The 26,345-nt window shown below is 37.0% G+C and overlaps 1 protein-coding gene across 1 annotated transcript; it reads left to right on the top strand.

The window, feature by feature from the left end:
• The first annotated feature begins 18,087 nt into the window (after window positions 1-18,087).
• LOC130886529 (hyaluronidase-5-like) lies at window positions 18,088-25,615 on the top strand. Its single transcript, XM_057788446.1, has 3 exons — window positions 18,088-19,041; window positions 19,841-19,930; window positions 25,079-25,615. The coding sequence occupies exons 1-3, from the start codon at window positions 18,088-18,090 to the stop codon at window positions 25,613-25,615; spliced, it is 1,581 nt and encodes a 526-aa protein (XP_057644429.1).
• Window positions 25,616-26,345: the final 730 nt, after the last annotated feature.

Genomic DNA, 26,345 nt, shown 5'->3' with positions numbered 1-26,345 from the left:
CATTTATTTAAAACACGATTGACAGAATACAGACAATTTCTATTGCTGTGAAGAGACACCATGACCATGGAAACTCTATAAAGGAAAATATTTGATTGGAGTATCTTCCAGTTTCAGGGATTTAGTACATTATCATCATGGTGGGACATGGTGACATGCAGGCATATACGGTGCTGGAGAAGAAGCTGAGAGTCCTATGGGCAACAGGAAGTGAACTGTCTCATTGGGTCATATCAGGAACATAGGAGACCTCAAAGCCTACCCCAACAATGATACACTACTCCAACAAGGCCACAGCTCCTAGTAGTGCCACTCTCTTTGGGGGCCATTTTATTTCAAACCACCACATGATTATTCAACTCAGATTTTGGAAGTGAGGCTAACCCTAATACCATTTGCCATCTTTCTTCATTGTATTTTATATTGCAAAAATGTATATGGCATTGGATTTTTTTGTTTGCTTTTTGTTTTGAGACAGAGCTTCTTTGTGTAGCCTTGACTGCCCTGGATCTTTCTCTCTAGAATAGGCTGACCTTCAACTAAGAGCTCAACCTGATTCTGACTTCCAGGTCCTGGGATTAAAGGTATGTGTCCCCACACCCAGACAGGTATTTTAATTATTCTTCAGATTTATCAGAGAAATTGTGTAGCAAGTTTGACCTTCCATACTTTCCATCAATCACTTGGCTGTAATAACTTAAGTCAGGAGTAAAAAGACCCCTGTAAATAAATAAAATTTATCTACTTTCTGTGTCCTCTGTTTACCCACCTCTTTCTCTGTGTCTATGTATCTGCATGCGTGTGTCTGAATATGGGCATGTAGGCTCACAGGTGTGGCCACCCAGGGAGGCATGTGTGGAGGCCACAGATTGACATCCAGTCATCTTCCTCATTGTTTAAGGTGGGACCCTCCACTGAACCCTGAACACTCTATTTTAGTTAGGCTCCCAAGATTTTTTTGTCTTCACCTCCCAGTTCTGGGCTTAGCATGTGCACCATGAAACCCGACATTTAAGTTGGTACTGGGGTCCAAACTCAAGCCCTCATGTTTATGTAGCAAACACTTTTCCCATGGCCCATTTCCCCAGCCTTGATATTTAATTTGGTTAGGTAAAGTATTGGTCTCAGTGCAAAGGTCTTATTCTGATTCTTAAGTCCCACCAGCTGAAGGAAAAGTTAGCCTGCATGTGCCTTCATACGTGTGTGTGTGTGTGTGTGTGTATGTATGTGTGTGTGTGCATGTGTATAAACGTAAACTTCTATTTTTCTGATCACTAGTGGGTGACTTAAAATACAAAATGCAACCTGATTGTTGTATTCAGACCTCTTATCATGTAGCTGAATAAAACCTTTGTTGCCTGGAAATTCAAATTTAAGAGCACTATGTTGGAGTCTAAATTGATATCTTTGAAGATATCAGGATATAGTCTTAATTCCTCTTTTCCCCATTCCCCTGGCTAAGCCAGCCAGATTTTAGCTCCAATTTTTTTGGTTGGTTGGTTGTACCAGCAGAAAGATTTCCATCAGCTACATGCCGTCTAAAACAAACCAATCAGTCCCAAATGTTCTATGCTGGTTTCAATTGTTACCTCCCCCTCGCCTAAGGAGAGGAGACTGGACCTTGACTTCCTAATTGGATTGGGAGTCAAATCACTGAAGCTTTTTCTAATGCTTATCTCCCCACTTGGCAAAAAAAAAAAAAAATGACAATGATAATTTTATCCTAGTTTTGTTGAAAATTCTTAAATGGTTTCATCATCATATATACATGCTCTATTTTTAGATACTTGATAGAATTACCCTTGTTAATAATGTTTCAATAAAGTCTCATTGAAAGAATTGTTGCATTTATCTTAATATTTAAATTATAATAAAAATCTCAATTTTATTAAAAGCGTAGAAAATCAGCAAATTCGACTTTTGGTAATATTTGTTTTACTTTACTTACTATGATTTTTGGAAATACAGTGATTGAATGCTAAGAATTAAAAGCAAATAAGCCATAGGCAACTAAATAAAAATATTTGTTCTGTCCAACATAACATTAATTAAGTAGGTAAAGCACTAATTAGATGCGACTTCCAAGGCATTGGCTGCTTTGTAATTATCTTTATAATTGGAGTTTGTGCCTTTTGAAGCTTCTTTTTAAGTCTTCAGATTCATCAATTTCTCTGCTCTGGAATATATTCCCATATTTTATAGCTTTGTTACGTTTGTTTTTTAATCAAAGGTGTAGGTTTTACGAAGTTCTTGTCTTCATTCCCAATCTCTTTTTTAGTTTAAACTCATCAAGCATTCTAAAACAGAACAGCTCTCAGTGCCAGAAACTTCATGGTTTTTTTTTTTTTTTTTTTTTTTTTTTTTTTTTTGCATCTTATTCCTCACACTTTTCTCAAAATTCTTCTCTTTCCTATACCTGAGACTCCCCTGGTCATTCCTTAGCCGTAATTGTATTTTCTTGGTGCTCTAGCTCTGAGTTTCTGTTTCTTTATCTCAGGTAAGACTGATGACAGTTTTCTACTTTCCCTTGTGCTTGGTGATGAGACACATACAGCTGTCTGGCCTTCTCCTTTGTAAGGGTAAATGTCTGCAGATTTCTGTGGAGTACAGAGAGGCAGAGAGACTCTACTGACACATATTTATAGTGGTATTATGAGGCTGAAGTTTTAGCTCACTTTGCTTTTGTATAACATCTGCCTATTGATAATTGCTGGTATCTTATATATGCAATGAACACACTAATAGCCAAAGAAAGACTATCATTGTTTTGATTTTTGATAACCCCTCTTCCTTTTTTTTTTTTTTTTGTGGAATAGAGGCACAATCAACTCGTTTGATTAGAGTAAAATATAGTCTCCTGACACCGAAAGAATATCTGGATTTTGTATTAATCATATGGTTGGCTACTATTTCACTTAAATGTTGATTACTTATATATAATTTATTTTAATGATCTAATTCAATGAAGCAAAATTTTCTAGATACGTTTCATTTTGGTTGTCAGAAAACCATGGCATTGGATTAAAGGAAGGCAGTTTAAAATCTATGTTGAACAGGGCATTTTCTCATGCTCCCTTCCGGAGAAGTGAAGGCAGAGAGCGCAGCCAACTAAGAGGCCGGTCCTTCTGATTTGCTTGTGCAGGTGTCTCTCAGCAGCACCAAGTTTGGTTCCTGAGAATCATCCCTTAGTCCTCTCTGCCTTAGTGCTGCTGCAGCATCAATTCCTGAATGTTTTGTTTCCACCAAAACAATTTCTCCATGGTTCACATATTTAGATTCAGCTTTCGTTTTGGAGGAATTCTAGTGCCGAAGGAAATACAAATCATTAAATGGGCTTGGGATTTATATTACTTTTAAATCTGCTACTACTGTTTTCGTTATAAAAGAGCAAGTGGGCAGGTAACAGAAGTATTAATAATAACAATAGATAAACCCAAATTTATTGCTTTCTTATTGAATTTATTCATATAATGTACTTTGATTACATTTTCTCCTCTTCCATTCCTCCTTGATTCTCCCCACCTCCTTTCCTACCGGACCTTATGTTCTTTCTATGAGCTTTCAAAAAAGCGTCAAGATCTCTGTGGCTGCTTACTTATTATCCACAATTCCCTTTTCTTTCTCTTCCAGCCGAGCAAGATGCTTAAGGAAAGGAAGGCCACAGGGGAAGAAGGTGGCCCCAACCCCCACCGTTGTGAAGAAACAGGAGGCCAAAAAGGTGATGAATCCTTTGTTTGAGAAAAGACCTTAGAACTTCGGCACTGGGCAGTACCTCCAGCTCAAAAGAGATCTCACACAACTTTGTCAAATGGCCCAGCTACATTAGACTGCAGCGGCAAAGGGCCATCCTTCTGTAAGTGGCTCAAAGTACCTCTTGCCATTAACCAGCTCCCCCAGGCCCTGGGTCAGCAAACAACAATACAGTTGCTTGATCTTGCCTGCCAGTACAGGCCAGAGACAAAGAGAAAGCAAGGCTGCTGGCCCGGACTGAGAAGAAAGCTGCTGACAAAGGGGATGTCCCAAGTAAGAGACCACCTGTCCTTCGAGCAGAGGTCAATACAGTCACTACCTTGGTGGAAAACAAGAAGGCTCAGCTGGTGGTGATTGCCCACAATGTAGACCCCATTGAGCTAGTGGTCTTTCTGCCTGCTCTGTGTTGGAAGATGGGGGTCCCCTACTGCATCATCAAGGAAAAGGCCAGGCTGGTGTGTCAGGTCCACAGGTGGACATATTCCACTGCTGTCTTCACACAGGTTAACTCTGATGAGATCTGCAGCCACTGGGGAGGCAGCGTCCTGGGTCCCAAATCTGTAACTTAAATTGCCAAACTGGAAAAGGCAAGGCCTTAGACCTTGCTACTAAACTGGGTTAAATGTATACTGCTAAGTTTTCTGTACATAAATATAATTGCAAACTTAAAAAAGTCAAAACAAACAGAAACCCAATAAAACAAAAATGCAAAACAATGGTACACACACACACACCCCAAACCACAGAATTTGTTTTGTGTTGAGTTGGCTGACTCTTCCTGGGCGTGAGGCTTGTCCTGGAGTGTGGTTGGTATACTCAATGACACTCCACTGCAGAAAACTGTTTTGTTTTCTCTTATGTGCCAAGTATAAAGGAAAGCAAAGCAAAACAACTAAATCTTGCCTTTATTCTTTTTAAGTTCTGTGTGACTGATTGAATAAACCAAAGGCAGATTAACAGAGAACATACATTTTATTTAATAATTGTGCAAATACAAAGGAGACTTCTTGAGATAAGGAAGATCAAAAGAAGTGTAGAAGCAACTAGTACCAAGAGCTTTTAAACGTGAAAAGAAAAATAAAAAAAAGTAAAGAATACTAAACTGTGATAATGGATAGTACAAAGAGAAAAGGGAGTTTGTGCTTGTAAGATATAATAATTTTTAAGAAAGTGAAATATATCTTGGAAATGAATCAATTGCTAGGCTTGCTTATATTCATTTAGTGTTCACTCCAGGTGCCAAGTGTCCGGAATAGTCTCATGTCCTACTCCGGGGCTGGTTATACACACATGAGGGATTTTCTATGTTGCAGAAAGTGGGAGAGTCCTTTCTACATTTATTGTTCCATCATCATCATTAGCTCAAAACCCTAATATGCCTAAATGACATATTTTTTTCATGAAGTGTTCTGAAGCCATTCATTTCTCTGTTAAAAACTTCATTGTAAATTATCTTAAGTAAAAGCTACTTTGGTGTTTGTGGGGAAAAGAATCAGGTCAGTACCTGAGTAGTGAGAGTTGCGTTAGGAGAAAATACACCAAAAAGAACAAATGTAAACACACTGCCTTCGATTCAATTCATCTTCTATCTTTGTGTGTCAGTCCAATAATGAGGTTGAACCTCAATTGTCTGATGGGTAGTGCTGGCGTCTTCTGTTCACACATATAAAATGATACTCTAGGTCATATAATTCTTAGTAAACAGCATTATTCACAGGGGCTGTGCACACTCCTCTTTGTAGAATGGTTTGTGTATCTACAGGTGACTGTTTTGGGGTGAATAGTCCATAAACAAAAAACATTGCATGAGCTTTTTCTTAGGCCTGAGGATCTCACCTGCAGGAAGGACAGCAGGACATTCTTGTCTGGTCACAGATGCCATCCCTTCATTCATCCTTCTGCTACCATAGATCTGCTTGATGATCATATTTGCAGAGATGAATACAATTCATATTTTTGATATTAGTGAGATACTGGCATTACTAACAATTAGACTGATCAGTTAACATGACAAAAATTTGGACAACTATTGTAAGGCACAATAAAAATCATGCCTCTCTTAGGAAAACAGTGAGGCTGATTAAGAGAGACAAGTTTGAAATAAAGCCCCTCCCAGAAGATCAGAGGTTGAGCAGGATAGATTGAGAAGAGAGAAAGACTTGTATTAAAAATATGTTCTCCCTAGGGCAAGTGAGAGTCTAAAAGAGGCAAAAGAGAGACAGAGTAAAGTTTCTTGATCTGTGATCTTGGGAAAATCTGCTACTTTGTGATGTCATTTGCTTCTAGGAGCTTGAATTGACTCTGGAGTTCTTTCTATGAGGTCACCTGTTGAGATGGTACTCCAGCTGTCCTGGAAATGTTGGTGAGTCTAGCTAGGCCATGATCCTCTTGAAGGCAAGAGGAGTGTCTGTTATTAAAATGGAAGTGCAGGTGGTAAGGAGATCCTCATAAGGCCCTTCCAAGTCAGGTAACAGTGCACAGTATTTCCTAAGCTTCTTGATAAACACTTGACTTCTCGGCTGAAAGTAATGGCAAGAATTATTGTTCAGTGGAGGCTCTCCTTTGTTCATGTGCAATATGTCCCATGTACGTATGCCAGTTAGTTCCTGTGTATTGCAAATCATAACATCTAATTGTGCCTGGAAAGCCCATTCACTCCGGGAACAGAAGGGTTGTTTTTTTTTTTTTTTTTTTTTTAAGCACGAGATGTTGCTAAGCATAAAATCACCAGAAGCATTTATGTTCATAACTGAAGTTTTCAGTTATTATAAAGGCAGGCCCATTTTGGTTATTTATAGTTCAATTTCTTGACTGGAATTTTTCCATAAATATATTTTTAATTTTTATGTTTAGATTTTCCATCTTGTCCTGATTATTAAGGATGTTATCAATTATAAAATTATTTTGAGAATAAAATAATTATTGTGAACAAATAGTTTATTTATGATGAAAATGTGAGTTTCTTAGTCAAATTCAATCTATAATGGAATGTCAAAATGAGGAATAGTCTTAGTTACTAATATCTTTGCCATGGTCCTGATGTCAGCATGAATACTTGGATTACAATCAGTCCTTCCACTGAACATGTAGTGTGACTATCTCCAAAGGCAGGAAATAGGTCCATAAGGTCATGCAAAGTGTCGTGATGGCAGAATGGTTTCCTCTGGAAAGTGTGTAATATTTACAATTAGTGAAACAGAAAAGAATTTGCTCAGAATATGAATTCTAGGGCAGAATCAACTGCATTTTAGTTCCCCATTTCTCACTACTTGTATGTGTATCTTATCCATTGGGAAGTAAGTGCAAACCATAATTAAAACAAAATAGGCTACAAGTAGAATTTCTGGCCCAGAGTATGAACCATCTGCTGATTGTTCAAAAAAACTTCACGTATTTTCCCAATATTTCCCTGAATGTAAATAATATTATCAGGAAAATAAGTTTGCAAACTAGGTGGAGACAGGAAACAAAAGGGTCAATTTTCAGCTGCATGTAATAACTTTGTCAGTTCTTTTATTCTCAAAAGGTTTCATTCTCCTAGGTGCAGGCTTGATGGTGGATACACTGTTTAGAAGGAAAATGAACAGTTTGGAACCCTAGCATGATATTTCCATTTGCAATAGAAATGTCAGAAAAAATAAAAAATTCCTAGGTTACAAATAATATTATCAGTATGACAGACTCCAAAATCCTATATGGAATAGTGAATTGGAGCAATTTTATTGTTTCCCTGTAAACGGAGGCTTCTCTCCTGCCCACCAGTTTCTGAATAATCACTCAGAGACTTAATATTACTTGTAAATAGTTGGCTGATGGCTCAGACTTATTACTAGCTAGCTCCAACATATAAATTAACTCACATTCCTTATCTATGCTTTGCCATGTGTTTTGTGGCTTGTTACCTCATTTTCTGTATGCCTTGCTTCCTCTGTGTCTGGTTAGCATATCCCAGATTCCACCCTTCTCCTGTGTCTCTGCTTGGATTTCTGGCCTGGCTCTATCCTGTCTTGCCATAGGTCAAAGCAGCTCTATTTATCAACCAATGAGAGCAACACATATTCACAGTGTACAGAAAGACCATCCCACTGCATTTCCCAGTGTGCATGCTCTAGTAATAATTTTATTTAACTGGCCACACTTTACAGGCAGATATTTAGGAGGCTGATACAAAAATTTCGTTTCTTTGACTGACTCTGATGCCTCCAAAATGTCAGTTGTTGCTTTAGGAGTAAGCAGGATATTTTGGGTAATGATGTTCCACCATGGTGAAAAACTTCTCTGAGGTTCTCTGACTTGGGCCGTAAACTGAACTAATGGGCAAATAAGAGCAAAACAAAATTTATTTAATAATTTTCATGTGCACAGGAAAAATTCAAAGAGGAAGTTATGGCCATTCAAAACAGAGAATTTTATGAAAAACTAACAAGGCATAGGAAAATCCTCTAAATGGAGTAACTTATAGGAAAGTGACTAGAATGTATGCGGGGAAAAGTTGCTGTCAGTAAAGAATATAGCAAAGGTTTGATTGCACAAATTCATCTTAGCATCTTCTCCCAGTCTCCAGTTAAAGGATATTCTCCTCTTTCATGTACAGGGGAGGGTACCTAATACAGGCTAAGTCTTATCTCCTTGGGAGATGAGAAAGCCCTTCCCTCATCGGCTTTTGCTCAGTTCTTTCTAGGACTTTTAGTTCCTTTAAAATGGCAAGCATTGTGTTTGAAGTTCACAAGTTCTAAACCCATCCAGAAGTGCTATGCCCATGTTTTTGAATGTACACTATTTTGCTGCACTGTTTCAAGGAAACCTGTGTACTAGTTATATATCACCCATGTTTTATAGTTAATCAATAAAACTCTAAAGTGTACTGAAGTTAAATATCTGGGCAAGTTAATTTGAGTTTTGGTCTCATCTCAATGTTGATCCTATTTGTCCTAACCTAGAATATTTCATTAATAGTTAGGATATTTACTGATGCTACTTAAGCATTCTTCAAGCAGGTAGGAGTTTTCTTCTGGTTGTTAAAAGAACAAATTAAGAAAGGAAGTAATTTACCTATGACCAATTAATTAGAACATGGCCACTTTTATAATTTAAATCTGTGTGTTGAGCTATAAAATTTTCATCCATCAAAGTGATTTGATCCATTTTTTAGTAATAATAAGTATTTTGCACTTAATACACATACATTTTTTTTTTGTTTTTTTTGTTTTTTTTTTTTTTGTTTTTCGAGACAGGGTTTCTCTGTGGTTTTGGAGCCTGTCCTGGCACTAGCTCTTGTAGACCAGGCTGGTCTCGAACTCACAGAGATCCGCCTGCCTCTGCCTCCCGAGTGCTGGGATTAAAGGCGTGCGCCACCACCGCCCGGCAACACACATACATATTATTAGCTAGTATTTTATATAAATCTGTTTCTCATCTGTAGGTCCTGATTCAAAATTTCCTCTCTGATATGAGAATTTCCTCTTCTCCTAGGAATGTCATAGAGATGTTAACTGTCCCTGAACTTTGTCTTTAAATTTTCCATAAATCCTCTGACTTCCCTTTGTCTGATAAGAGGTCCTAAGACTCCTTCTTCCAGAGGTTGCCTGCCTCACACTGTTGGTGCTGGCAGTATGTACAAAGTGGCCAAAGAGACTTTGCCTGGATCTTCCAGTTCACAGTCATCAGAACAAACTCTCTTTGTTGAACCTCATTTTGACGTATTTGTCAATGCTTTAATCAGGTCAGTGCAATCAAGTCAGTATTGAAATCAGAAAGGATAGACTTTTGGAGTTTCCATGTGGAAAGTCCTGGGTGGTGGTGTACCTACAGAGAGTATACGCTGTGAATGCTTCAACCACAATCACTCTATGGCTCTCTCCATTCCTGTCCTTTACAGCACGTGTATGGCAGACTATTAAACCCGTTTCCCTCAGGTCTGGGAATTGCTTAAGTAAATGAAATAAACCCAAGGAGAGGGCTGTGGGCAAGTTGATGTACAGGTAGAGATGGCCAAAAGCACAAGCAAAACTACTTGTAGGCCGAGACTGCCACCTGAAGTAGGGGTATCCTGTGGTCCTCAGCTGTCAGTCAAGAGCTCTAGCCCTGGGCAGTTTTCCTAAATCCTGCTTCCTCTCTCTTTTCTCAATGATTCACAGACTTTGATGGAGATTGTGCATTCTGCTGTCATCCTTAACAACTCTGCATCCTCTAAATCAATGGTTCTCAACATGTGGGTTGTGACCCTTCTTGGGGTCATATATCAGATATCCTGAATATCAGATATTTACATTACAATTTGTAACAGGAGCAAAATTACAATGATGGAGCAGGAACAAAAAAAAAAAAACTTTTGAAGGGATGTCATTACAACATGCAGAACTATATTAAAGGGTAGAACCATTAGGATGGTTGAGAACCACTGCTCCAAATATAGATTCCTGGTCAATACACTTTGGTATCTCAGCCTAGGGATTCACAATCTTCCTCACATTTTTCTAGAATTACACCCTAATCTGTCATTGTTTTTTTATGATCCACAAATGTTAAAACGCATTTATGCTATACCTACTACAGTCTCATTCCCTGATACATTGGCATCACCAGCAAGTGTTTCTAGTTCCTAGTTCCATTTCATGACACAAACTTTTGAATATTATATCACAGCACATCATTAGTGATGGGAAACGATGGCAGTTGGGACAGTTATTACAATATAGGCTTAGATTAGTATAAATATTCTTTAAGTTACCTTTTAAATTTATGTCTTCTAAGAAGCAAGTTCATGTCTAAGGCCAAAAGCACTATTATTAAAAAAAATATGTTACTTATTCAAGTTGAAATCTAGTTAAGGTTTAAGATATTGCCATGAAAGCTTATGTCCTACCCTCACCTATATATGTATATTTGTTCTTGCCGAAAATCAATCCTCACAAAGATATTTAGATGAGGTGACATTTGAGGAGTGATGGCATGAAATCGGAGGTTTCATGAATGAGTTGAGTACCACCGTCTCAGGCCACAGTGAGCTTACTTCTCTTTACTGTCACATGAGAGCAGCTTGCATTTTGATCTTGGAATTCTATTAAACAAAATAAAATTCTCTTGCTTTTCTTACCAAATCTATAATTATTACAACTTATTATTTTTAATTTGCACCTGTGTGTGTGGGTGTGTGTATGTGTATACCACATGTGTGAAGGTGCCTGTGAAGTCCAGATAGGGTGTGGGATCTCTGTTAGCCAACACGGGTGGTGTTAGGAACTGAAATCAGTTGCTCTAGAAGAGCAGGACATGCTTTAACTGTTGGAGCACCTCACCAGTCCACAAGGGATAGCACTTTGTTGTAACAGCCCCAATGGACAAATTTAGACCTAGTAATTAAGATTTCAAACAAGAGATGAACTTGTGATTCGGTGTGAGGTTGAAACAATCATGTGAGCTCAGAGAAAAAGAAGAGTTACTTGGTGCAAGGAAAAGACAGGGAGTATTTCAGGGACACAGGAAGTAAAAAAAAAGCCCTCTCCCCATAGTTCCTTTGAAGCGTCTCCCAGCTGAGAAGTGAGAATTTGAGCACAGTTAAGGTTTACTGTGAAGGCTGATGGAAGTCTCAGTAGGTATCCCTGGTCACCTATCTGGAGGAAAGGAGGGTGATTCAGAATACTATGCTTTCCTATGACAACAAGCTAAGCACTTCTTTCCTAACATTTTGAAAACATTAATTCTAATATTTTAAATGAAATCGCATTTGCAGTGAATGCTGATTTGTCTTAAGGTTCACTGTACTATAATGTAGATACATTTCTCTATCAGTAACCTAAAATGCTTAGCTATCAAAAAAAAAAAAAAAAAAAAACCCAGCTAATGGGAGCTGCATTTATCACTGGACCCTGGAACTCATTTCAAACGCCAATAAAACAATTTATAACATTCTTTTGTTAGTGTCCCATTCTTGCTAATCTTCCTTGCAACCAAACACAAACAGCGACTCACACGCCACACACAGAAATACTGGTCTTTCTGCCCCATCATAAAGAAACATTGCAAAACCTTCTTTGGTCAAAGGGCTGTTTTTTCCTTACACAGAGAATTAACTACTACATAACCAATAGACTGGAAACCCTTCGGACCTACAGGGACACTAGATGAAAACGCTTGTTTCAGTAGTAAGTTGTCTGTTTTTCTTTCTATGTCATAATCAAATAGAGAAAAAACAGTCCTAGCTTTGGGGAAGATGATTACCAAATTCTGTATCTGTAATGTTCCGCATCTTTTCTCATGTAACTCACGTCATTGTGTGAGTAGGGCTAAGCATCCCTGGAAGAGTGGAAGTAGAACTTCCTGGACTTTGAGGTTCTCCAGACTTTCCAAACTTATTTGGGGCAACATTCTGAAAGCTAAGGCAAAGGTATAAGACACCAAAGATAAGAAAGAAGAATAAGAAATTAAAAAAGGAAGAAAGTAGAAATGTAATGATATACTAAATTTTCTTGTTAAATCAAGCTTATGTAATTTAGTTTTGGCCAAAATAACTATAAAATATATTTCAAGAAAAAATTTGATAGAAAATATCCTTGCTTTAATAGAAGAAACTGGCACTTTTTCTGTTGTTTATGCTGATCTTTTCAAAAAATTTATTTTTAATTGTGTGTGTGTGTGTGTGTGTGTATCCATGGAGGTCAGAAGAGAGTGTTGGATCCCATGAAGCTGAAGTTACAGGTAGTTGTGAGGCACCCAATATGAGTACTGAGAACTGAACTCAGGTATTTGGTAAGTGCCACCTTTCTGGTTCTTTTAATCTTATATTTTATTTTATTTTTATTATTATTTATTTAGATTTTCGAGACAGAGTTTCACTGTAGCTTTGGAGCCAGTCTTGGAACTAGCCCTTGTAGACAAGGCTGGCCTTGAATTCACAGAGATCACCTGCCTCTGCCTCCTGAGTGCTTGGATTAAGGCATGCACCACCACTGCCCGGAAAATCTTACCTTTTAAAAGTTTGTCTGAAACTTAGCTTAGAATCCCTATAATGTTTTATTGATGGTAGGCATCCATCTTTGTTCTGAACTGAAGAACTTTAGGACTCTGTCCCCAATATCATTAGTGTATGAGAACAATAAAACTGAAATCTACTCTTAATCTTCTGTTATTTCAAAAAATGAGTCTTTCGATATTTTTGGATATGATCCAAACATAGCAAAAATTGCCTTTGGCATTATGCAGGTGTTCTTGGAACTGTACAATGGAGAATGAGGGAGTGTTCAGAGAATGACCTAAGCCTTGTGTCCTTTCTATGCCACACCAATTGCTAGGTCCTTTTTTTTTTTTTTTTTGCCACCCAAAACAGCACCTGTTGTATATCAATACTTACCAAGGTTGCTGAAACTTTTCTTCTTATATTTATAGTAAGTGTTTTTCTTTAAAAATCTGCAATTTCAGTGGTTAAAATGAATATAGCTGCACGTAGCCTAATGCCATCAAGCTGGTGGTTAAGTGGATAAAAAATATCATAATGACGTTCTATACAGCAGTGTGATTATTTCTATTTCTTTATATGTCTGGAATTCCTATACTTTTAATTATGATGTACTAGAGCAAAGCATTCCTTATGAAAGAAAGCATTTTCTGTAAAAAGAGTAGACTCAATACAAGAAAATTGATCCCTTTTGTTGGGCCTCTCCTGTCCCAAAATGCCTGTCTTGATCTCAACAACTTGTACCTTCTCATAGCATTATTTTGTGCATTTTAAATATGCACAATAAAAAAATTTAAAAAACCACAGTCGAGTCCTTTGCCAGAAAATAGCCCAAGAGTCCTGATCAGCACTGTGTTGAGCAAGCGTAAGAAACTGGTAATTTTTCTTTCTGCAGGGAAGCGAAGGGACCACTTCAGATCTGCCCTGACAGACTCATTTTAGCTTCGCATTTTATTTTACTTTCATCTTTTACTGGAAAACATATGATAGTTGGATCCTGGATTAGCTCAAAGATATTTAAAACACAGCCAGAAAAAAAAGAACATTCATAGATCTGAAATTTGACTCCTTAATCACATACTTACACGTTTTTGTGTGCCTCAATTTGGAGTTAAATATTAGCAAGAATTGAAGACAAGTTGTCTGTGGCTTCCCTAGCATTATAACTGGTTCTGATATTTACATAAATTCTATCAAGAAGAAATGTGGTTTTAAAGTGTCAGAGTGACTTACTCCAAGTAGTTTCTCAGACAGAAAAAGTCTCATTTTAAAGACTTTTGAATATATAGTGGTAAGTATTACATTGGTAGGTGTGTACATATGGCTTTACAATTTTATTACCAAATGATTTTGGGTTTTCTCAGACAAGTGGTGCCTGGTTCAAAGGATTTAATAAGCAAGCAAGTATTCCATTGATGAAGGTTCTTTATAACAAGAATAATAGCTTAATCTAACTAGGATTTCAAATGTATTTCATTCTTATGCTTCTAATATTAGTTTGAAAGAAAACTCTTCATAAAGGGAAGAAGTCAGCCCATCAACACTTGAGAAAACGCAGAAACTAACCGATTTCTTGCCATGAAGCCACTAAGCAGTGGTGGAGTGAATGGATTCAGAGAACAGGGTGAATTCCCCGCATTGGGGCTTGAGGGGGATATCAGGCCCTGGCTGGTGTGTACTGATAAAATCGTTCACAGGATGAACAAGAAGACACTCAAGAGCCAACTGTAGTAGTATAGAGGGGACATACTCCTTACCTGAAATGCGTGGAATTAGAAAAGGTTCAGAATCCAAACTTCATGTAGTTTTAGAATATGTGAATATATGCAGGGATATATCTTAGAAATAGAACCAAAAAAAATGAAATTCTGTTATTTTATAGCTATATAGTTGAAAGCAATTTTATACAATACTTTAAAATGTTTTAATTCATGGAATAAAGTTTAATGGTATAGAATTTTCCACTGTCATTTCATGTTGGTGCCCATAAAGTTTTAGATTTGGAAGTATTTTGAATTTTCTATCTGTTTTTTTTTTTCCTAGTAGGGATGCTTTATCTATAGTTGAAAAGAAGGATAAGGCCACTTGTTACCTGGTGTTAAATTAGTTAATCTTTTAAAACTTATTTTTAAAACATTTCTAATTGAAATAACATTATACCACTTTGTGTGCTCCCCTTCCTTCCTCCAGGCCCGTCCTCCCTCAAACTCCTCCCATGAGCCCTACCCTGAAGTCAGTAGCTTCTTATTCATATATATGTCTATACATATATATGTGTGTGCACAATACATAGTCTCAGCCTATTGAGTCAGTCTTTTGTTTGCTTGTATGTATGTGTATATATGGTTTTAAGGTCTATCACTCTGCATTGAATAACCAAGGTGGGGGCTTATCCTTGGGAGAGGGTAATTTTTCTTCTCCCAGCTGTTATTAGTTACCTGTGGTTCTTTGTCTAAGGGTGGGACTCTGTGAAAATGTTCCTTTCTACAATTACATATCCATTGATATTGTGATTGTTCTAGTCTTTTTTATGAAGACACTTCTAGAAAAGATTATTTTACACCAGACTTCCTGGTTTCCAAGAGCCATATATATGGCTCTAGCGATCCTTTTGCTCATTATCTGAGATGACCCTTGACCAGGATGGGTACAGGAGCTGTGATGTAGATGAATCTATTGGGGTTGAGTGGTCTACAATATATTCATCTCTGCATTGTGGCCAGTTGTGGTTTTCTGTGATGGTCTCTGTTTCCTGTAAGGAAAGACTTTATTGCTGAAGGATGGCAGCTACTCTTATCTGTGGGCATAAGAGTAAGATCTAGAATATAGTAAAAACTATATTTCTTGAGAAAAGTTGCAGTAGTTTTTCTGAGGTTCATAACCTCACTAGCCCCAGGGAAGCTGGCTAGGTTGCTAGTAACAGACATGATTCCCCTCCTATTCAGTGAATCTTAAATCCAGTTTGCCAGCTGTTGGATGGCACTGATATGTGAAGGCCACTTATTGTACCTTCATGTATATCTTGCTGGTAATTGTCATGATTTGTAAGCATGCAGCTGCATAGGACTGTTCATCGTCTTTTTCCTTTGACAGCTTGCATAATATTTCCTGGAACCATTATAAGATGGACTGTATGAAAGAGGTATTCAGATCAGGTCCAGCTCAAATTATTTGAGTACTGTGCCCACCCCAACCCCTGAGAGGAAGCCACATATATAACATATTTCTTTTGGAATATATAATATATATATATCACTTAGTAAGTAGGAAAATACAAATTAGAATATTTAAGATTTCTTCTTACCCCAGGCAGAATGACTAAAGTCAACAAAATGCCGGTGAGATTGTGGGGGAAAGTGACTCTCATCCTTGTAATTGGGTTTGTGATTTCGTTCATACTATGGAAATCAGAATGGAGAATTTTCAAAAAAACGAAAGCTAAATCTACCGTATGACCCGGCTGTACCACTCCTTGACATATGACCAAAGGATGCGACATCCCACCTCACAGATATTTGATTAACAATGTTCTAACCCACCCTATTAACAATAGGTAGGAGATGGAAACAACCTAAACATATTTTGACACATGAATGGATAATGAGCCTGTGGTTAGCATACAAAACAGAATACTATTCAGTTGTAAAGAAAAATAAAATCATGACATTTTAAGGAAAATGTATGGACCAAGAAATTACAGTGAGTGAACCCGACCCTGGAAAAACAAAGACCTAGTGTCTCTCTTATCTGGCATTCCTAAAATGCTAAAGCTTTTATTAAATTTCCTTGTTCCATCTGTCATTCAGGCATTGATGTTGACACTTGATATTTGAAAGGAATTATTTTTTCTCCTTTACTTCAGATTAAAATTTTCTACAACCTATAATAAGGAGGTCTTTTGGGAGCTTTGCCTGTTCTAAACATGAGGATATAACTCATTGTTTGAAAATATGAGACTAAGAAAGGTTAAGATTACCTTTTATTTTGACTGTGCCATTCTTTTGAGGTTATTTTTCAACAATGACAATGAATGAATAGCTTCCTATGATAAGGACAATATTCCTAGTAAGAAGGATATCATTATCATTTTATTGTCACATAATTATAACAACATAATTATAGAAAGGCCATATTTTCATCCTAGAAGGAAAACATTTAAACATGTGCTAGAAGTGGTAAGTTTTGCAAGTACTGAACCATGGAATTTAATACCTGGCTCTTGGTTCATTTATTATATGACACATTTGCTAATCATCCTTCAGTTTACCTCAGAATAACAATGAAATTTTGCTTATTAAATTGTATCCAATGTCCAAAATCCATATCCTGTTTTTATTAAAGGTAAGATACAGTCAATTCCTTTTGTGAAGACATAAAGTAGCTTTTTTTTTTAAATTTTTTAATCACGAGTGGACATCGCTGTAAGAATTGGTTCAGCAGTCTTCTAAGAGACTCTTGAACTCGTTGAACTTATTATAAACATGAAAACTACTTTTTGTTCTCTCCCTTGTCATTGCTAAGAAAACAAGTACAGGTGGACATAATCAAGAGAATTATGAACCAGAATGGTGATGTATGGCCGTTAATGTCAAATGCTTGGGAGGCTGAGAAGAAATGATCCCAAGTTCCAGGTCAACTGGGAATGCTTAATAAGACCTTGGCCAAACAAACATTGACTGGGATATAACTTAGTAGCAACAGTATTTGCTTCATGAACAAGAAAGACCTTGGGTTTAGTTCTTAATATCATCACTACAGTCACGCATATGAATGAATCATGAAAAGGCAAACATTTTCAACTGTGTGAGAAATTGTTTGCAGAATTTGCCATATAGTGACAAGAGTGGTCTTTTAACACTGATAAGCAAGAGCTAATTTCCTTTCAACTTGTTTTTGCTAAGGCATCTGATGACTATAGGAAGGAAAATGGAAACATAGTTACATCTATTTATCTATGGGATAAGATGTGATTTTGGGAGATTAGACAAGTTAGCTGTTACAGAATTTCTACCATATATAAGAGGAGAAAACCTTATTGATTTAAACATAGTAGGAGATTCTACCTTCTGAAATTGAATTAAAGTGCCTGTAATCAATGTTGAGGACTTAGCCAACCTTCGAATCCAAATATAATAAAGTTTAAATTTCCCGTTTTCTCCTTATTTTAGTTATAGATTATCCAACTTGTCACAAAACATTCCTGAAACACGATGCAAGAAGAAGAGTAATTCACTGTAGAGTAGTCATCAACTTCCACCGTCAGAGTGGCCCTCATGCCCCTGTCTCTCTCACCTTTTGCACCAAATATTGGAGAGGCCAATAAGTGTTTGGAAGAAATATTGGAAGAAATAAGTGTTTGCGTCCTAATGAATTAATTCTCTGCAATGTGGGTGTTGTATCTGAAGCACTCCTTTCCTGGGAGCTTTCTTGAGTCTAATGGAGCACCCCAGACAGTATTAGTCTTCCTTTTGCTTCCGTGTTGCTTGACTGAGGATTTTAGAGCACCCCCACTCATCCCTAATGTACCTTTTCTCTGGGTCTGGAATGCCCCAACTGAGTCTTGTCTCACCAAGTTTAATGAGCCACTAGATCTTAGTTTGTTCTCTTTAGTAGGAAGCCCCAGAAAAACTGCCACGGGTCAGCCTGTCACAATATTTTACACTGATCGACTTGGCCTCTATCCTCATATAGACGACTCACAAAAAAGTCTTTATGGGGGGATACCCCAGTTGGGATCTCTAAAAGATCACTTGGAAAAATCTAAGAAAGACATCCAGCGTTACATGCCAATAGACAATGTGGGCCTGGCTATCATAGATTGGGAAGACTGGAGGCCCACATGGTCAAGAAACTGGAAACCCAAGGATATTTACAAGAATAAGTCTATTGAACTGATCCAGCAAGAACATAGACAACTTAATTTAACAGAAGTCACCAACAGGGCCAGAAAAGAATTTGAACAGGCAGCAAGAACCTTTATGGAAGAGACTTTAAAATTGGGGAAATCACTTCGGCCAAATCACTTATGGGGTTTTTATCTTTTTCCTGATTGCTATAACAATAAATTTCAAGACCCCAATTACAATGGAAATTGCCCTGATATAGAAAAAGAAAGAAATAATGAACTCTCCTGGATCTGGAAGGAAAGTACAGCCCTTTACCCATCTATATATTTGAGGAGTAATTTGAAGTCGTCTCCAAATGCAGCACTCTATGTCAGAAATCGCGTGCAAGAGGCCATTAGGGTGTCTAAAACAAAGGACCCTCAGAATCCAGTTCCTGTTTTTGTATATACTCGCATTGTGTTTGCTGATCAAATTTACCAGTACCTGCATCAAGTAAGTAAATCAAGGAAGGGCAGTTAAGAGATCATTTTACTATGAATTTTAAAATTCCGTGCTGAACAGAAGTTTGCTTTTAAAGAGTGAAATTTGGCATTTAATATTTATGGATATACACATCTAGAATGTGTCTTGTAATGTCTGTAATGGAGGAAAAATGAGAACAAGTCTTTTAAAATGAGGCAAAATCTTTTTAAATTAAAAGTAAAATTTTTGGTATGGGTGAGGGTTCGTTCACCTCAGGTGTCATTCCTTATGTCTACCTTGATTTCTGAGTCAGACCCTCTTGCTGTGACCTGAAGTTTGCCCATTAGTTTAGTCTATCTGGCCAGTGAGCCCCAGGGATCTGCCTTCTTCCCTCCCCGAGTTTGCAAGTTTGCAAGGTTTCCCCTCCATGCCCCACTATTATTTTTTAAAGTGTGGGTCTTAGGGATGGAGCTTGGGTCCTCATGCTTACACAGCATCTGCTTTACCAACCAATCTACCTCCCCAACCCAGCACTTGAATCCTGGTTGTAATCTTATGAGATACTCATATCATGAAAAATTATACATAATATAGACTATACTTTAACTGTTTCTCTTTTTTATTAATGGGTATGTTCCTTTGCCAGCAGAAGTATTAGAGCAATAAGAGTCTCCATTTTAAAACAGTCACAAAATGCTTGTGTATAAGGTGTTTAGAGAGTATGAAGATATTTAAATTGTGGGATCATGTTTAATTTTGGTATTACTGTTGAATGTTTATTACCTTCACTTCATCCCCATAGGATAACTCTTCTCGTTGTCTTTTCTAGAATGACCTTGTGAATACAATTGGTGAAACAGTTGCCTTGGGTGCCTCTGGAATGGTAATGTGGGGAACTCTTAGTCTAGCACGAAGCATGGTAAGTTGAATTAGTAAGGAATAGATGAAGATATTTCTGTCATTTTAATGTTTTAATAATCATGCCTATATGCACAACAAAATACAGCCATAAGTGCTCACCATTTCCCTTTCCACCGCCACAATAGACCCAATGAATATTGAATAAGGAGGGAAATGTAGGATCAGAGTGCAAAGCAGGGTCATGCAGAGTGTCTTGTAGTTCTGGCTCTCAGAAAAAGATCGGAATGGGGTGTGTGTGTGTGTTATATACCAGGAAAGAGAATAGATGGTAAGCCACTGGGCTTTTACCTGTATATCTCCTCAAATAGCATGGCTTCTTCACATTGAATCCCAAGAATGATAGATCCCAAGAATGATCTATCTGCCCCTTACTTTTGTCATCTTTATAAGTAGTAGTTACTGAGACAAACAGTACAGGTTATAGTGCGATGAGAGCGGACTTATGGGTCTGTAACAGAGGGTTCCTGGAAGTCTTATCTCCATAGCCTGTCTTGTTCACATGGGCACATCAGGACAGGAGGCAATCATTCCTAGGTGTCACCTCCCAAGAGAAGGCTGACCCCATACAGTCTCAGTACAGCACCTGTGTGTTTGGTTATTTGTAGAAGGAAGTGATTTCCTGTCTTATGCAAGCGGGTATAGATCTCAGTCACTGACTTGTAATAAGATTTGGTTTCTTCCTCTATTAAAAAAAAATTCACTGTAATGTTTGTGAATGAAAAATAGGTACAGGTTGACGTTCTACCCTGTCTTCCAAGTCTCTTCGGTATGATTCATTCAGAGATAGTCTTCAACTTTCATGTCACTCAAGGCACTGTCTTGACATTATCTCCTGTGGACTCTTTCAATACATTTCTGCTAAATTTCCCCAATCCATGATCAGTTTCATTTTATCTTTGATATTTATTATTTCTGACCTATATTCCCATGAATCATCTGTCACTTTCCCTCTGATTCCCGAGAACTTGAGAAACTGGTGATTGCGGAGTTTTGTGTTTGTTGGCAGCTATTAGAACTGAACAAAAACAAGTACAAAGAAAACCATTTCCCTTCACTCCACTTTTAGCACGTCCAATGATGTGATGAAGCCAGTTCTACCAGTCCTAACCTATGAGACTTTATTGTTTTTGTTCGGGAATTTGCAAGTTAAACACAACCATTATTTTTAAAAATGATAGGATGATATAGTATAATAGATAAAAAGATGTAAAATTAACGTTAAAAACATTAACTAATATGAAACAAATATAAATATGCTTTTATAATAAATAAAAATGACTAATGCTCAAAATATGCCAGTTGTTATTTCATGTTTACTTTAGTTCATGAGGCTGGGTAGATCTGTCTGTTAAATATATAAGGATGAATACTTCCTAGAATGAATGCTAGCCACATCACATGCCCGTACTATGTAATGGTGATATGTTCAGTTCCCAGCTCCATATTCAGTACTGTTAGATTGATAATTAGAAGTTGGCTAGTGTGGCTATACTAATATCTCTTTTATGGCCAGTTTAAATCTTTCCATAGAATACATATAAGGTGATCCTCAAACCATACTCATTCCCCTAGTCTGTCTGTTGCCTAACTTTTGTCTCTGAAAACATCTGCAGTGTCAGTTGAACTTGATATAACTTTTCATTTATTTGGCACTGAGAAAATGGCATTAAAGAATACTGACAGAGTCTGTGCACACTTGAAACTGGAGGACACCAAGAAAACAAGGCCTTCTAAATCAACATTCAAACCACATATGAACTCACAGAGACTGAGGCGGTATGAAAAGGCTTACATTGGTCTGCACCAATCCTCTGAGTATATAGTATGACTTACAGTTTAGTGTTTTTATGGTATTCCTAGGTGTGTAAATGAGTGGGTCTCTTGTGCATTCTCATGGGCTCTATTCCTTCTGTTGGTTTGTTCTTTTCAATATGAATGTAAAAATTTTTGTTTTTTCTTATTATAATTTTGTTATATTTTTAATATTATCTTTTAGAAGTCTGTTCTTTTCTAATGTTAGACAGAAAGAGAGTGGAACCAGGTGGGAGGGGAAGTGGTGAGAACCTGGAAGAAGTAGAGGAAGTGGAAAACTGTATCAGGATGTATTTTCTGAGAAAAGAATCTATTTTCAATAAAAAGAAAAATTAAATAAAAAATAAAAAATATAAATAAAAACTGTTTCTGGAACATTAAAAAAGAAAAAGTACTTAAAATAGTTGATATTAGAAGTGCTTTACTGTCAATGAATATAGGCATGTGAGTCCTACTATATACTGTATTTTGATCATTTTTCCCTTCCTTAACTTCTCCCAGTTCCTTCTCACTTCCTTACTCACCCACCTTTATACTTTTTAAAATTTATCCCTCTTCCTTTTTCCCTCCCTCTCTCCTTCCCCTGTATCTTTCAAACTAAAAATTTAAAAGCAAAGAAGAAAGAAAACTAACAAACTAAACCCCACCAAGATACAAAGAATACCAAAACAGACCAAAATGAAACAAATAGCAATCCCTGAGAACACACACACACCAGAGACCATTTGTGTTGGTCAACTACTACTGAGCATGGAGCTTGCCTTGGAATAACTTTTATTTTATTTATTTTTTTTTTGAGATTGGACATTTATTTAGTAGGTTATGGAGGGGGAAGGGAGAAGGGGAGAAGAGCAGAGAGGCAGACAGAGAAAGAGAAGAGAGAGAGGGAGAGAGAGAGAGAGAGAGAGAGAGAGCGCCTCTTGGAGGAATAACTTTTAAAGGAAGAAGCAACAACATGTAATATTAAATCTTTGAAGTGAAGTAGATCAGAACTTCATGTCTTCACCCATGGCTAGAGGGAAGGTTCCCTCCTAATGTCTTTTATGACTCCTATAACATTCTTCACTTGAGCAGGAATCTTAAATCATTTAGGAGATAGGCTGAAATTGGGGAATAGATAATAAGCTATTTCTACCAGGGACATCCAGATATCTATTTTCAAAGCTGTTTACCTGAAGGTACTGTTGTGTGGGCTAGAGTTTCACTCATATCTTAATGGACAGCTGCTTCTCCTCCTCCTCTTCTTCTCTTCTCCTCCTCTTCCTCCTCCTCCACCACCTCCTCCTCCTCTTCTTCTCCTCTTCCTCCCCCTTTTCTTCCTCTTCTTCTTTCTTTTTATCTTCTGTTTCTTCTTCCTCTTTTTCTTTTCTTCTTCTTCCTCTTCCTGCTGCTCCTACTTTTTCTTCTATTTTTATTATTTTACTGAAAATAAATTTATTTTCATACAATAAATTCGGATCATGGTTCTCCTCCCTCATCTCCTCCCATATCTTCCTTGCCTCATTACCCTTCCAACTCCATGCTTTTTTCTCTCTTAATAAAGCAAACAGGCAAATAAAACAGGCATAAAAGGACCAAACAAAGCAAACAAGAATAAACTAAGAAGGAGCACAGAAATGCAAACATGTGTGGGCACACATGCATGTGTGCCTGTGCGTGTGCACACATGCTCACAAAAAATCCTAAAAAACTCAAAATGGAAATGATAATATACAAGAAAAAGACAAGTAAATTTTAAAAAATTGCCCAGACAAAGCAATATAGACAAAAAAATCCCCTTAATACTTTTGAGTTTATTTTGTGTTATCTCATGCTGGGCATGGAGCCTGCCATAAAGTGTGGTGAGACCCCCTTGGAGAAACTAATTTTTCTTTTGTGAGTGGTTGTTCTTTGGAGCTGGCTTCTTGGTTGGGGATGGAAACGCCTGTCTACTTGCCCATCTCACTGCCCATGCTCTGTCTTGTTCGGATCTGTGTAGACCCTATCAATGCTGCCACAGTCTGCTATGTGTGTCAGACATGTTTTGCCTGAAAGGCACTGTTTCCTTGGTGCCATTTATCTCCTCTGGCTATTGTCTGCCTTCTCTTCTACAGAATGCCCTAAGCCCTGTATCTTAAGGGATATGATAAAGTCATTTAAGACTGAGTTATAAGACTTTTCTTTCTCTGCAGAATGCCCAGTTGTGGATCTCTTTATTAGTTCCCATTTACGGCAGAAGAAAGTTTCTCTAATTACGATGTAGTGAGACACTGGTCTATGAGTATAGCAAAATATCATTAGGAGTCATTTTATTGCTACCTTCCTTTAGCAAAACAATAGTATTTGATTTTCCCTTAAGCCCATGGCCCATCCAGTTTTAAATTTTTGGTCACTTGACACTGTCAGGCATAGGTTCCATCTCATGGAATGGGCCTTAAATCCAGCCCATTGGTGGCCATTTCCACAGCCCCATGATGCATAGCTTCTAAGCAGAGTGTTCCTATAGAAGAGATAACAAGGAGCTAGGAACCAGAACTCTTTTTCTTCCAGCAAAGATTCCTAAACTGCCTAATCAATTTTTATCTTCAGTTCTCATGTATACCAGTGCTAAGATTTTCAACACTCAAATTCTGTAAAATTTGCCAAAATACTATCATGCACACACAATTCTATAACATTTATATAAACCATACAATTTGAACCCATTTGTTTTGAGCAATCACTTTGAGAACTATTTTTGATGCTGTTTAAACTTGTCTGACGAATATGATTTTTACTATGGCCTTTTATAATTAATGATTAATTAAATAAATCGTAATCCCAATTTAACCATGTTTATGTGTATTTTTCCTTTTCTTCTCAAAATAGTCCTATGGATCAGGCTTTAAAATTCATCTTTAATTTACAAGTGATAAAACTTAAGCATAATCAAATTAATTAATTTTATTTGGCGGTCTTCCAAATAGGAAACTAAAACTTATAAGGTTGGAGATATTTCCAAGTCATACTGAAGGCCATTTATGAAGCAGTGACCCCAACTATCAGGGCTAGAGAGATTCAATGCCCATATTTTAAAAGTTGAAACTTTTCATTCCTTTAATTAATTTTTTTAATAATTGTGAAGGTTCGTGGCAAAATTGAGTCTCAGCTAAATAACTATTTAGTGCCATGAAATGGCCCACAGAACTTAAGAATGTTACGAACAAAATTGGTTAAACAATATTGTTTGTTAAAGTGAAAAAGTGTACTTTCTAACAATATGGTGTATCTATCGCTTTGTTTTCTAAGAGTTGCTTGATGCAGTATATTGTCACATAGAACTGATGCCTTGATATTCTATTTTATGATTTTACAGAAATCTTGTCTGAACTTGCATGATTACATGGAGACCACACTGAATCCCTACTTAATCAATGTCACCCTGGCAGCCAAAATGTGCAGCCAAACACTATGCCAGGATCAAGGCATATGTTCGAGGAAAGACTGGAATTCAGATGACTACCTTCACTTGAGCCCCCAAAATTTTCAGATTCAAGTTTTGAAAAATGGAAAGTATGTAATCCGTGGCAATCCCACCCTTGATGACCTACAGTACTTTTCCAAAAACTTCCATTGCAGTTGTTACGCCAACTTGAACTGTAAGGCACGAGATGACATAGAAACAGTGAGCTCTGTCAGCGTGTGTGCCACTGAAGACATTTGCATTAATTCCTTTGTCATGGGAGAACCCAGTGCTCTGCTTACCAACTGGAAACACACCTATGTTGATAGTAGCAATCAGACAGATATCATATCGTCTGCCACAGCTGGTCCTCGTGTGCCGGGGAAGGACTTCAGTGGGTATCTCTTTGTTCTCTCTATCTGTTCACAGTATCTGAAATATTTACTATAGGTTTTCCATCACTTGAAAGTTGGACATTGTCTTTCAGAAACAGTTCTATATAAAGAACCAAGATTCTACTTAGAATTACAGAGACAAAATATATTCTTTTATCATTAACTAATTTCAAAGGCTATCATAGCTACAGGGTTAACAGTCTAAGAAGAGTGAAGATTAAATAAAATCCAGTTTCTATAAATGAATGTCTTTTATTAATTTGTTTTCTAGTAATTTGCTATTGGTTAAAATTTAGTAATTTATCAATGGTTTAAATCTTCAAGAAAACAAACATTTATATCTTTTAACAAAGAAGTTCTCTAACTTGCCATAATTATAGTTTTAAACTATTCTTTCTTGAAAAATATTTATATTTAGATTTTATGAAAAAGTAAACTTTAAAAAATAATAATCTTATTTTTGTATGACAATATATTTTTGAAATTCATATTTTTAAGGTCTTAAAAATGACTTTTCATCTCTGATTGTCAAGCTTAATGTGTGTACCTAAAATGGCTTTTTTCACCTAAGTATCTAAGTGGGGAACATATTTACCCTCTTCATAAAGCATTTATTGAGTTTTGCTTCTTTCGGGTTTTACTATTCAATGTTACTAAATCCCTGTAAGCCAGCGTATTTATTTCCTTCAGTAAGTTTGTTGTAATGTTTGAAAATTAAATAAATGAATGCTGAGAATGACAACATTGTGTGCTTTCAGTGGTATACTGTGTTTACAGTGCTCTGG

This window comes from Chionomys nivalis, chromosome 1, assembly GCF_950005125.1.
Source record: "Chionomys nivalis chromosome 1, mChiNiv1.1, whole genome shotgun sequence".
NCBI classification, from domain to species: Eukaryota; Metazoa; Chordata; class Mammalia; order Rodentia; family Cricetidae; genus Chionomys; species Chionomys nivalis.
The sequence above is the reverse complement of the archived record's forward strand: the minus strand, read 5'-3'. Positions and strand labels throughout refer to the sequence as shown.